The sequence below is a fragment of the Pogoniulus pusillus genome, chromosome 5, assembly GCF_015220805.1.
Source record: "Pogoniulus pusillus isolate bPogPus1 chromosome 5, bPogPus1.pri, whole genome shotgun sequence".
In the NCBI taxonomy this organism is placed as follows: Eukaryota; Metazoa; Chordata; class Aves; order Piciformes; family Lybiidae; genus Pogoniulus; species Pogoniulus pusillus.
The window spans coordinates 12,441,051-12,455,303 of record NC_087268.1 but is presented as its reverse complement, the minus strand read 5'-3'; the positions used below and the strand labels follow the sequence as shown (position 1 = coordinate 12,455,303).

Genomic DNA, 14,253 nt, shown 5'->3' with positions numbered 1-14,253 from the left:
ATTGCTGCCAACCAGTTTAATCACAATTCTCAACTTCCATGTTAGGCTTAGGAAAGGACTATCAAACTAGTTACCTACTAGACACATTTATTTACAATTAGATATGAATTACTTGCTCTGATTCTGTTTCAGAATAAACTGAACTCTCTCTTCTCCTTATGTACTCTAAATATCTGCAGAGAAGTGACAAGAGGCAAGTGCAAGGAGCAATGCACTGTAAATCTTAAGGTTAAATATCATGGATTCTGAATGTTGCTCTAATGATGACATTTTTGGGCTTCTCCACACCTGTCCATTGTGTGTGAATGAGACTCATGGGTCAATTTTTTCCCCTTGAAACTATGCTATTCTAAAAAAAAAAAAACAAACTACTGCATTTTACCCTCCTTTAAGGAAGCTTGTAGTTGCTATCCACTACTCTCTGGAGGCAGAGAAGGGGGGACACAATGAGAATGAGTCATTACTGGTGTTGGATTTTTGTTCCCCATATTTCAGGAAGTGTTTTTCAACTTTTACTATCTGATAGCTTGCATTTCCCTTCCGTCTGATGTTGAGGCAATGTCAGCTGTGCTGAATTCCCCTGTGAAGTTAAAACCAAATATTTTGACTGACATCTCTGGTCAGTTGCAAAGCAGCAGGAGGATTTTTCAGCTGGAAAGCGAACACAGAAAGGGTCATCTAATCAATCTAAGAAGTCATCTTCTTTCAACTTATTTTCAAACCCCCAATGTTGTATGGGCTTAACTCTGTATATCTCCAATTTTATTTTCAATAGGAACAGCAGTATTTCTGACTTGGCATATGAATAATAATTCCTTTATTTTACTTGAATCACCTGGAGCTGATTACTAAATCATCTAGTTTACTTTCTGATATATTAGAGTCTTTAAATGTCTGATAGCTTAAGTGCTTCAAACAGGTCCTAGAACAAGCACTGGCGAGCATGTAGTGTGGTTTTTTTCACACAATCGTAGAGTGGTCTGGGTTGGAAGAGACCTCCAAAGGTCATCTGCTCCACCCTCCTCTGCAGTCAGCAAGGGCATCCTCAAATAGATCAGGCTGCCCAAAGCCCTGTCAAGTCTCACCTTGAATATCTCCAGGGATGAGGCCCCAGCTGCCTGCCCAGGCAACATATCCCAGTGTTCCACTGCCCTTGTGGTAAGAATATCTTCCTAATATTCAATCTAAATCTGCTCTTCTCTAGTTTGAAGCCATTGCCCTTCATCCTATCAATACTGGGCTTTGTAAACACTCTCTCTCCATCCCTCTTTTATGCCTCCTTCAGATATTGAAATGCTGCTGTTAGGCCTCCTTGGAGGGAGCCTCTTCCTCTCCAGACTGAACAACCCCAGCTCCCTCAGCCTGCCTTTGTCATTTTCATAGCCCTCCTCTGGACCCGTTCCATCAGGTCCATGTACTTCGTATATTGAGGGCTCCAGAGCTGGACATAGTACTCCAGGTGAGGTCTCACCAGCGCAAAGTGGCTGAATCACCTCTCTGGATCTGCTGGCAATGCATCTTCTGATGCAGCCCAGGATGTGATTTGCCTTCTGGGCTGCAAGCGCACACTCTGCTCACGTCCAGCTTCTTGTCCATCAGCACTCCCAAGTCTTTTTCTACAGTTCTGCCTCTATCACCTCATTCTCCAGTCTGTATTGATAGTGAGAATTATTCTGGCCCAGATGCAGAACCCTGCACTTGCTCTTCTTGAGCCTCATGAGATTCACTTGGGCCCACCTCTCCAGCTTGTCCAGGTCCCTCTGGATGCTATCCTGTCCTTTGGTGTATCGGCAGCACCACTCAGCCTGGTTGTGTCTGCTAACTTGCTGATGGTGCACTTGATCCCCCATCTATATCATTGACTAAAAATATGAAACAGCACAGGTACCAGTGTGGATTCCTGAGGGACACCACTTGTCACTGCTCTCCATCTGGACTTCAAACCATTGAGTACTACCCCCTGGATGTGAGTTAAGAATTATTTCCTGGAAAACTTCTATTCAGAAGTAAGAAAGCAGGAGATTTTAGCTTACATTTACTCAAAAATGATCAGATTTCTTTTCCTTTGAGGGTATTATGCTAAAGCCTCAAAATTTTCTTACAAAGCACCTACAAAGCTTTTCATGAGTAATTCTGTGGATACAATGTAAGAGTCTAGGAATGACCTTTACTGTGGCCATTATGGAATTTCAGCTATCTAATTAGTCTTTGGAAATTGGAAAAGAACAAATGTCATTATGATCTCTGAAGCAGCAGGGTGACCTGTGTCCTGTATCAATAAATAAAATCGAATTTATCATTATGGATGAGGTCAAAGCTTAAGTTTTGACAGTGGCTGGGTTCCTCTGTAAGAAACTATTTGTACCATCTGATGTGGCATTGTGAGGATCCGGAACTGGACTCAACTGTGAGGATTAGCTGGTTCACAAAGATCAACAGGACAGCAAATGACAAATGCTGACCTTCAATATTTCCCCAGACTTGCATGTTCCTGTTTACAATGTGTCCTGGTGGCTTTGCAACAGCTTCCTTCCTTGTGTTTGCAGTTGCTGACAGCATTATTAACTTTGGAAGTAACTCCTAAATGCCAGTTACTAGTCAGCTTTTTAGATTTGCACATTAATGTCAAAGCATGGTCAGAAAATTATGCAAACTCTATTCTCAGTACTTTGTAACCACTGCTGTTAGTTAGCTTACAGTAATATGTAGGTGGATGTTCACAGTGCTGCAGGACATCACTGATAAAGATTGCAGAATTGTTAATTTAAAGCAAAGCTGGAGTATAGATAAAAGTAAGATGAGTTATACAACCTGGGAGTTTGTGTTAAAAACATATGTAGAATCACATAGAAAACATCCTTTTGGAAGCGACCCCTAAGATCATCCAGTCCAATCCTCAACTCAGTGCTGAAGGATCAACACTAAAGCATGTCCACACACTGCTTAAACACCTCCAGGGATGGTGACTGTACTACTGCCCTGGGCAGATCATTCCAATGTTTGATAACCTTCTCAGTGAGGAAATATTTCCTAACCTCCAGCTTAAACTTCTTCTGGTGCAGCTTGAAACCATTTGTTCTGGTCTTGTCACTTGACACCAAGGAGAAGAGGCTAAGCCCCTGCTCACTTCAGCCTCCCTTCAGGTAGTTGAAGAGAGCCATGAGGTCTCCCCTCAGCCTCCCCTTTTCCAGATTGAACAACCCCAGATCCCTCAGCTGCTCCTTGTATGTCATGTGTTTCAGGATGTTCACAAACCTCATTGCCCTTCTACATAGAACATAAATTAACCACACAGTAGTCCTACCTGCTGATGTGGTATCTTCTTCATTCCCTGGTTTATGCTCAGGTGGCCAGGTTGGCCAACACTATCCTGGGCTGTATGAAGGATGGTGTGTCCAGAAGGAGTAGAGAAATGATCATAACCCTCTACTTGGCACTGGTGAGGCTGCACCTTGAATACTGTGTCCAGTTTTTGTGCCCCATACTCCAAAAAGAGCATTTTGGTGCTGAAGTGTGTCCAGAAAAGGGCAGCAAAGCTGGTGGAGGGCCTGGAGAACAGGTCTTGAGAGGTGCAGCTGAGGGTTGGTTAGTCTGGAGGAGGGGAGGCTAAGGGGAGACCTCATTGCTCTACAACTCCCCAAAATGAAGTTGTAGTGAGACAGGGGTTGGTCTCTTCTCAGGTGATAGAATGAGAGGAAATGGGCTGAAATTGTGCCAGCTGAGGTTTAGATTGGATATTAGGAACAATTTCTTCACTGAAAGGATGGTCAGGCGTTGGAACAGGCTGCCCACAGAGATGGAGTCCCCATCCCTGGAGAGGCGTTCAAGAAATGTGTGGGCATGGTACTTTGGGACATAGTTTAATGGCCATAGTAGTCTTAGATTGATGTTTGGATTCTCTTTTAGAGGTCTCTTCCAACTGAAACAATTCTATGACTATAGAGCGTAAGAACTATCTCTGATGGTTTGGGAGTTACCTGCCCTGCCCCCCCCCCCCCCCCCCCCCCCCACATTGAAATCACCTGGACTGGACTCAGCTGGCTGGAAGTTAAGGAATGAAGCTTTCTATTCACAGCTTAGCACAATATACAAGCAGATGTTTACAATCTATTACAAATATATACAGCTATATACAGAAATATACCATTTAAAGGTAATACACACAGCACCCCTCTGAGAAACCAGAGCCCTCAGGAGGGGCTCCCAACCACCCTTCCACCGTCTTTCCACCCCTCTATCTTATCCCAGAGTCTGCCTTATATGCAAGGTGAGCTGTGAGGATTGGCAAGGGGGGTTAGAAGCAGAGTGATTACTTGGGTTACACAGAGCAGCAGAAACCCAGAGAGAAAACACAGATACCACCTCTCTCGGAGACTGTCATCTATTTTTTTATGTCTCAGCAAACCTATGAGTGAAGTAGGCATCACCATTGTTTTCTTCTCACAGCCTATAATCTTAATTTCTCTCATTATAATATTCCAGATAGCCTCAAACTAGCACACTATCCCATAAAGAAAGCCATTGTGTTTGAATTTGCAGTGCTTATTAAAAGATGTTAAGTCTTCATCTTTGGAGATATTCAAAACTGGGTCCAAGTCCTGAGCAATTTGTTGTAGTTGAATGCTCATTGAGAAGGGAGGGTTGGTCTAGACCAGGGGTCCTCAGACTTTTTAAGCAGGGGGCTGGTTCACTGTCCCTCAGACACTGTGGGGGGCCGGACTATAATTTGGTTCCAGCCCAGTAGTGTTGGGGGCTGGACTATAGAATCATGGAATCCACCACGTTGGAAGAGACCTCCAAGATCATCCAGTCCAACCTAGCACCCAGCCCTATCCAGTCAACTAGACCATGGCACTAAGTGCCTCATCCAGGCTTTGCTTGAACACCTCCTGGGACGTGCCTCCACCACCTCCCTGGGCAGCCCATTCCAATGGGAAATCACGCTGTGAAGAACTTCCTCCTAACATCCAGGTTTGGTTCCATGCAGTAGTGTTGGGGGCTGGACTGTAGTTTGGTTCCAGCCCAGTCCTGGTGGGTGCTTGGGGGCTGCAGAGGCCTGCAAAGTGGATTAAGTGGCAGGAAGTGGCTGCTTGGTTTCCCCCCCAACCCCTGGTGGGGGGGTTCTGTAAATACTAGCAGGCTGGATTGAGGACCCTTGGGGGCTGTATCTGGCCTGCAGGATGTAGTTTGAGGACCCCTGGACTAGATGATGACCAGTCTCTTCCAATTGTAGCTATTCTGTGATTCCATGTTGTTCTCAGTGTCGCCTTTGTGCACAGGTGTTTGTGTGGTTCATAGTAGGTCTGCTGTACCACTGATGACTACATCAAAACGCAGCAGCCTGAGGAAATGTTTGTCCTGCCTTATACGTGCTTTACAAAACCAGTCAGAGAGAAGTGATTTTGGAAACTGATCTGCTATAGAACTCAAGTTACTACCAGAGAAAAAGCCAGTCCCAGGGGATCAGTTCTGATTTGATGGTAGAGTTGGTTTGGTTTAGCCTGCTTTCCTACAAAACTAGGAAATGTTTGAGCGTTTCATACCTTCAGCAAGGCCTTTGACACTGTCCCCCACAGCAAACTGCTGGCTAAGCTGTCAGCCCGTGACTTGGATGGCAACACTCTGTGCTGGGTTAGGAACTGGCTAGAGGGCTAAGCCCAGAGAGTGGTGGTGAATGGTGCCACATCCAGCTGGCGGCTGATCACTAGCAGTGTCCCTCAGGGATCTGTGCTGAGCCCCATCCTCTTTAACATCTTCATAGATGATCTGGATGAGGGCATGGAGTCAGTCATCAGCAAGTTTGCAGATGACACTAAGCTGGGGGCAGATGTGGCTGGGTTGGAGGGCAGAAGGGCTCTGCAGCGGGACCTTGACCACCTGGACAGATGGGCAGAGTCCAATGGGATGGGGTTCAATAGCTCCAAGTGCAGGGTGCTGCACTTTGGCCACAACAACCCCATGCAGAGATACAGGCTGGGGTCGGAGTGGCTGGAGAGCAGCCAGACAGAGAGGGATCTGGGGGTGCCGATTGATACCCGCCTGAACATGAGCCAGCAGTGTGCCCAGGTGGCCAAGAGAGCCAGTGGCATCCTGGCCTGCATCAGGAATGGTATGGTCAGCAGGAGCAGGGAGGTCATTCTGCCCCTGTACTCTGCACTGGTTAGACCACACCTTGAGTACTGTGTTCAGTTCTGGGCCCCCCAGTTTAGGAGGGACATTGAGATGCTTGAGTGTGTCCAGAGAAGGGCAACGAGGCTGGTGAGAGGTCTTGAGCAGAAGCCCTATGAGGAGAGGCTGAGGGAGCTGGGATTGTTTAGCCTGGAGAAGAGGAGGCTCAGGGGAGACCTCATTGTTGCCAGCAACTACCTGAGTGGAGGTTGTAACCAGGAGGAGGTTGCTCTTTTCTCTCAGGTGGCCAGCACCAGAATGAGAGGACACAGCCTCAGGCTGTGCCAGGGGAGATTTAGGCTGGAGGTGAGGAGAAAGTTCTTCACTGAGAGAGTCATTGGACACTGGAATGGGCTGCCCGGGGAGGTGGTGGAGTCGCCGTCCCTGGGGCTGTTCAAGGCAGGATTGGACGTGGCACTTGGTGCCATGGTCTAGCCTTGAGCCCTGTGGTAAAGGGTTGGACTTGATGATCTGTGAGGTCTCTTCCAACCTTGGTGATACTGTGATACCTCTTAAGTTATGTGGAAGTAGCGAAAACACTTGCAGCAATCTTCAGAGGTTTTCTGAGAAGTGCTGATGTCTTGCTGCTGGTCAGGATTACCTTCTGGGGAGCTGCTTTCGTATGTTCTCTGACATTCAGCAATTACGATAGTGACTCAGTCCACATTGTGGCATAGAACAGTTTTTTGCTTTCCATGTGACTAAGAGCTGCCACTTAATACTGACTTTCATTTGTTGATGTGTTGCTTTCCTTAATAAACTGAAGGTTTTTCTCTTGCTGCTTGTAAAGCTAGCAGTCCAAAGCTGTTTAAATTGCACAAAACCTAATCTTAATGAGATGAGACCAACATCCACCTATCTACAACTACCTGAAAGGAGGTCATAGAAAGGTGAGTGTTGATCCCTTCTCACAAGTCACAGCTGATTGGAAAGACAAGAGGAAATGGCATCAAGTTACATCAGGGGAGGCTCAGGTTAAACATGAGGAAAAACTTCTATACCAAAAGGCTTCTCAGAGACTGGAGCAGGCTGCCTAGGGAAGACATCAAATTGTCATTCCTGGATGTATACAATAGCCATCTAGATATGGTGCTCTGGGATATGATGTAGTGGTGTTCCTGATAGTTAGGTAATAGTCTTAATGAGCTTAGAGTCTTTTCCAGCTGCAGTGGTTCTGTGTAGAGGGAGTTGCTTTTTCCTTAAAATTTTCACTATTTTTGATCTCTTTTTCAGGCATGCAGAAGTCATGAAGAAAATAATTGAGACTGTTGCAGAAGGTGGAGGAGAACTTGGAGTTCACATGTATCCTTTTCATTACTGCATGATAATGATTTATTTTGGTCTTTCACTTCTCTGTTGTAGTTCCAGGTTATAATTTCCCAATATACCCCAGACTGCAAATGCAGGCCCCATGCGCTTTTGAGGGGGATAAAAACAAGGGAGCTGAGGACGGTCTCTTCTAAGGTACACTTCTCAGTCTAGCAAAACTGGTGTCTATTTTCCCTCATCAACAGAAAGAACTTCTTTTAGGATGATTCAGAACAGGATCCTGTTTTGTTTTCTGAGCCACTGAAACACTGTGGAGCTTGTTCTCTCTGCAACTACAGAAAGGTAGCTCAGGATTAGTCTCGATAGTTGCAGTACACCTTGATGCTTGTTATTAACAAATATTAAGTATATAAAGGGGATGGTAAATGGTGTTTGTAAGATTTATTTTAAAGAGCTGCCTCCCTGCTTTAAGCCAGGAAGATCCTGATGCTTGGGCAAGCATTAGATGTCATCAGTTAGAATTATGTTTTAATTTCCTGTTCTCTGACTGTGTCATTGCTAGGTGCTGTTTTCCTAGGGGCGAAAAATAATGTCGAGCAGACCACTAAATGGAACTTCTGCTTTTCTGTTTTTTTTCTTTTTTTCTCTGCCAATCCCACCTTTCTTTCTCTTCTCTCTTTCTTCCCCCCCTCCTCTTTTTTTTCCAAGATCTCTAGCTCTTGCACATTTTCCTTAATGAGAAGCTCAGGTACCTTCTTATCTTCTTGAAATTTGTACAGGCAGTCATTCCAACGATAGAATATGACTACACAAGGCACTTTACAATGTAACTAAGAGAATGTCCTCTTCTAATTACCAGATTTCTTTTTTAATAACCCATCCATGTGACTTACACAACATTATACACAGTTTCTGTAACGTACCTTTTACCAAGTTGATGCATTAAAATAAAATGTTCCATTACCAGCCTTTTTAATAAAAATCTTTGTGTGTAGTAGAAATAAATTGCTTTCATTCCTGTACAGACAATGCACTAAGAAGTGGGATTTGTCTTCCTTTGTAAGTCCTTCAATTTCCTGTCAGCAGAAGGCTGTCTCTGACTATATTGGAAGCTGAAATCCACTTTCCTTGTAGAAGCCTAATGCTTTTGGCTTCACTGATGATTCCTGAAAATGTGTTTACTTTGTTTTTTCATAGAATGGTCTGGGCCAAAAGGGACTGCTGAAAGTCGTCTAGTCTGGCCCTCTTGTAGTCAGCAGGGGTATTCCTACTAGCTCAGGTCACCTAGGGCCCTGTCTAGCCTCACCTTGAATGTCAATATTTTTTTTTGTATGGAAATCCACATTTCTACTCTTTGAGTTACTTCATTCCACCTGTCTTTGTGTTCTGGTTTTCACGTGAAGAGGATCAGCTTCCCAAACAGAGCTACCATTGCCAGTGCATCTGCAACTCCACACCTCAATAGCAAGAGCTCCAAAAACTTTCCCCCTTCCTTTCTTCAGACTGGATGTGAGGAGGAAGTTCTTCGCCATGACAGTGGTGAGAGCCTGGAATGGGTTGCCCAGGGAGGTGGTTGAGGCCCCATCCCTGGAGGTGTTTAAGGCCAGGCTGGATGGGGCTCTGGCCAGCCTGATCTGGGGTAGGGTGTCTCTTCCCATGGCAGGGGAGTTGGAACTAGATGATCCTTGTGGACCCTTCCAGCCCTGACTGATTATATGATTCTTCCTTTTAAATTCACTTAAGAGCTATGTGGTTTTTTGCTAGTTAATGAATTGTTATGTTTACTCTAGCTGGAGGAGGATTTTGAAAGCTGAAAGGAAATTAATGATCATCTTATTAAGAAGGTTTGACTACATCTTAAAATAACCCATCTTTGAAGGATTTGTCCTTACATTTGTTCAAGGCAAGTGTTTTAAGACTGAATTGTTTTGAGACAAAGGAGGAATATTAGTGTGTAGTGTATTCATCCTGTAATAAAGGGAAGAACAGTCTTACTGTCAAAACTAAAAGCTTAGTGGTAAAGGGAGGGGATTGCTGTGGTAGAGGAAGATTCAATTTTGATTACTTCTCTGTCTCAGCTACACTGACTGTTAGTCTAACAGCATGGTTTTGTTTTAGAGGTAAGTATGCATAGGGATGTTAATGAATTCAGACACTGCAGACATACCCAGGCTTTATCAGCCACTCTGTCTTGTAAAACATGGGAAGAAAAAGACCATTTTATTACATTAAAATTTTATAACTATATGATTCAAAACTGTCTCACATTCACTTAAACTCTGTTCAGCTTTCAGGACAGCATCTTTGTTTCCCAAACTTACATTCTGCAAGGTAACCTGAAGTTGAGTGTCTGCAAGTGTCTGAATTTGTTGTTGGGTGGGAAAGGCAGTCCCTGCCTTGGCAAAAGTGATCCACAGCTTGAGTGTCCTCTATGCCATGCTATTACTTCAATCAAGTTTTGCGTGCTGCGTTTCATTTGGCTTTCATTTTTTGATAACTGTCTTTGTTTCCTCTTTCTTGGACAGTATCTTGAGCAATGTCTGTGTGAAGAGCAGTGCTGCCTGAAGCCTGTTAAAACTTAAGCACACCCAGTGAGTCATGCTGTTGGATTTTCCCTATCACACTGATTTCTAAGATGTTTTGAGGTTTTTGGTAGCGGAGGAAGAAGCTGCCCTCCACCCAACAAGTTTGCAGGTTTAGAGAAGGAAGGGATTACAACTTAACCACGAGTAAGGCCTCTCTTTGTATATCCTTTATTTTTCCTTTGCTGTGTCAGTCTTTTGAAACCTTTTTTTTTTGTAGAGGTTGTCTCACCTTCCTAAAGGAGGAGAGTAATTTCACTGGTTTCTGGTATGTTGAATTCACAACACGTACTGCTTTGTCAGGTTGCTGATAAAAGTAAGTATCATAGAATCATAGAATCAACCAGGTTGGAAGAGACCTCCAAGATCATCCAGTCCAACCTATCCCCCAGCCCTATCCAATCAAGCCTCATCCAGGCTTTTCTTGAAGACCCCCAAGGATGGTGCCTCCACCACCTCCCTGGGCAGCCCATTGCAATGGGAAATCACTCTCTCTGTGAACAACTTCCTCCTAACATCCAGCCTGTACTTCCCCTGGCACAACTTGAGACTGTGTCCCCTTGTTCTATTTCTGGTTGTCTGGGAGAAGAGGCCACCCCCAACCTGGCTACAATGCCCCTTCAGGTAGTTGTAGACAGCAATGAGGTCACCCCTGAGCCTGCTCTTCTCTAGGCTAAACACCCCCAGCTCCCTCAACCTCTCCTCATAGGATTTGTGCTCCAGGCCCCTCACCAGCTTTGTTGCCCTTCTCTGGACATGTTCCAGCACCTCAACATCTTTGTTGAATTGAGGGGCCCAGAACTGGACACAGTACTCAAGGTGTGGTCTGACCAGTGCTGAGTCCAGGGGAAGAATAACCTCCCTTGTCCTACTGGCCACACAAGTAGCATCCTTTTTCAAAGTGTGAACTGATGAAGGCCTTTTCCTTATGTGACTGCAGCAGAACTGAAGAGAACTCGCCAATGGCTTCCATCAGCACCAAGATACTTACAGTGTTCATAGCACAGGAACCTAACGTTTGCTGACTGCTTAGGGCTACCCTGCTTGGATGCCTTTTGAAGTAGCTGTGTCTGAGCAAACAGATTTGACCTGGGTACACTTACAGCATTTGCACTGTATGTCAATCCTTCTCTTCTGTTTGGAACTAGTATTAAAAATTCCTGTTGGCAGCAAAGATTACTGCTGTAGAAACTGCTATAAATGTGCACAAAGCAAGTAGCCTGAGTTAGAGCTTTTGACAAATCCTACAGGGTCACAAATTATCTGAATTTTGCCTTTACATCTAAACAGCTGAGCTACTCTGTGGAGTCCTTCTCCTACTACACATCTTAAAAGGTCTTGTGCCTCTTTACTTGCCTTCTAGATCTCTGTCTGGTGAACTTGGGCCTTATTCTTGCTCTGGGCACATGGTCTAGTTGAGGATGCCTTTGACTGAAGCGGGGGTTGGACTAGATGACCTTTGGATGTCCCTTCCAACCTAGACTATTCTGTGATTTGCAGGTGTGTGTGAAATTTTGATTCCCCTGAATCTGAACCAAAGGTGGGATTTTACCATAAGAAATTGTGTTATGATGCAAAGGGAGTAAGTTCATAGAGATCTAAAATTACTATTGCAAGCTCTTCTAAAATCTTAAGATCCCTAATCCTCAATTTACATGGGAAAAAATTAATAATGCTTCTGTATTTAGTCTTCTACAAGTCTAGTCAAAGTCTAAGCTATGAACAATGAATGATGGAAATAGTATTGAAGAATGAGGGCAATTTCAGGTTTGTTCTGTTGTGGCTGCTTGTTTCTGGTGTGGGAAAGTGGAGGTGGTTTAACCACCTTGCTAGCAGGCATCCTGATCCATTGATAAAGAACCAGAACAGCTTGGATTTGAGTGTTGTAAAATCTGCAGGGACAGGTGTGATTTAGTGTTTTCTTATGGTAAAAGCATAGTGATGTGATGTGTCTTCCTCAATCATACTTGTCTGTTTCCCTAGCAGAGAACAACCTTTTTTGATAGTAACTTGATAGAATCATAGAATGGTTTGGATTGGATGGACCTTGAGGGTCATCTAGTTCCAACCATTCTACCAGGGGCAAGGACACCTTCCACTAGCCCAGGTTGCCCCAGTCCTTATTTTACCTGGTCCTGAACACCTCCAAGGAAAGGATATCCACAGCCTCCCTGGGTCATGTGTTCCAGTGTCTCACCACCCTCACTGTAAAGAATTTCTTGTCCAGTCTAAATCTACCCTCCTCAAGCTTCAGTCCATTCCCTTTCATCCTGTTGCAACAAGCCTTTCTACAAAGTCCCTCAGCCTGCTATTTGATCTCTGTGCACCCTTCTCCAGACTGAACTGCCCTAGGTCTCTCAGCCTGTCTTTCTAGGGGAGGTGCTTCAACTCTGATCATCATGATCCTCCTCTGGACCTGCTTCAGCAGTTTGATGCCTTCCTTTTGCTGGGGGCACCAGAATTGGACCAAATACTCCAGGTGGGGTCTCACAAGAGAAGAGGGGGAGAACTGCCTCCCCTGTCCTGCTGGTCACATGTCTTTTGATGCAGCCTGGGAGGTGGTTGCCTGCTGGGCTGCAAGTGCACATTGCCAGCTCATGTTGAGGTTTTTTGACAACTGCCACCCCCACTGTCTATCTCTTCAAGACTGCACTTGAGCCACTCCTCACCCAACCTCTATTTGTTCTAAGTCTGCTTTTTAAAACAAACAAACAAAAAAAAAAGTCAAAACCCTTAAACAATGCAAACCAACAAAAAATACAAAACAGCTCTGGGTGTAGAAAATGCAGCCCTATGAAAGAAGAAAAAAATTATCCAAAGTATCACCCCAATCCTGAATGAAGGTACTTGATAAGAAGCTCTTTTTTTGATGATCCACTTCCAATTACAATAACGGTTTATGATAAACTGGGGACAGAGTGGCTGGAGAGCAGTCAGGTAGAAAGGGACCTGGAGGTGCTAGTAGACAGTAGGCTGAACATGAGCCAGCAGTGTGCCTAGGGGGCCAGGGGAGCCAATGGCATCCTGGCCTGTATCAGGAACAGTGTGGCCAGTAGGACACAAGTGATTATTCTTCCCCTGTACTTGGCACTGGTCAGGCTGCACCTTGAGTCCTGCATCCAGTTCTGGGCTCCTCAATTCAAGAGAGATGTTGAGATACTGAAATGTATCCAGAGAAGGGCGATGAAGCTGGTGAGAGGGCCTGGAACACAAACCGTATGAGGAGAGGCTGAGGGAGCTGGGGGTGTGCAGCCTGGAGAAGAGGAGGCTCAGGGGTGACCTCCTTGCTGTCTACAACTACCTGAAAGGAGGCTGTAGCCACGTGGGATTGGGCTCTTCTCCCAGACAACCAGCAACAGAACAAGGAGTCACAGTCTCAAGTTGTGCGGGGGTAGGTCTAGGCTGGATGTTAGGAGGAAGTTCTTGCCAGAGAGAGTGATTGGCATTGGAATGAGCTGCCCAGGGAGGTGGTGGAGTTGCCATCCTTGGAGGTGTTCAAGAAAAGCCTGGCTGAGGCACTTAGTGCCATGGTCTAGTTGATTGGACAGGGCTGGGGGATAGGTTGGGCTGGATGATTTGGAGGTTTCTTCCAACTGGTTTGATTCTATGATTCTAAACAAATTTTTTTTTTTTATGATTCTAAAAAGATGCAAATGTTCCTCATTGCAGACTCCTGCAATCCCTGCACTGCCTCTTGACCATCCTGTTGTAGACACTGATATTTTTTACTGGTTTGCTTCTCAACAGGAAAATAAAAAAGCCAAGCTGAATATGCTGCTAGATTAATTTAGCCTTAGGGCATCTGGCCTGATTTAGCACATCAGCTGTAAGCCTGGGCAAATAGAGAAATCTCTTAGTAAAGAAGGCAAACAGGAACACAGAGAAGACAAACATGGTTTAGAGTAGGAGTAGAATTCTTTGTGGAGCCAAACTGAAAATTTTCCGGCAAAAATTAAACACAGCAGGGGGAAGGGAGTAGCAGGGGGGAAACAAAGCAACCAAACTTGAGTCAGACATTGTTAATGTTCTTTTTGAAGAGAGAAAACTAGTTGTGTTGTCCTTTTGTTCCTCAAAATGAGTATTTTCTTTTTCAGGCCAAAAGCCTAGGTTAGACAATTTTTTTTTTAGCAATGAAGTTGGGGTTGTTTTTTTGTTACAGTATTTAGACAGTTCTCATATTTCTTTTTCTCTGAAACTTCTTTTTATTTACTATTTCTGTGCAAATAATTTTTGA

General features: G+C 44.7%; 1 protein-coding gene across 2 annotated transcripts in view; it reads left to right on the top strand.

Annotated features, from left to right (window-relative positions):
* Window positions 1–8,442, top strand: part of ATG3 (autophagy related 3) — a 28,879-nt gene extending 20,437 nt beyond the window's left edge. The window contains exons 11-12 of one of the 2 annotated variants that reach the window (XM_064143237.1): window positions 7,402–7,470; window positions 8,186–8,442. In XM_064143237.1, the coding sequence (XP_063999307.1) occupies window positions 7,402–7,470; window positions 8,186–8,267 (151 nt within the window). In that variant the 3' untranslated portion in view covers window positions 8,268–8,442. Of the gene's footprint in view, window positions 1–132; window positions 382–7,401; window positions 7,471–8,185 lie in introns of those variants that run through there. The other variant, XM_064143238.1, reaches the window with a different exon arrangement.
* Window positions 8,443–14,253: the final 5,811 nt, after the last annotated feature.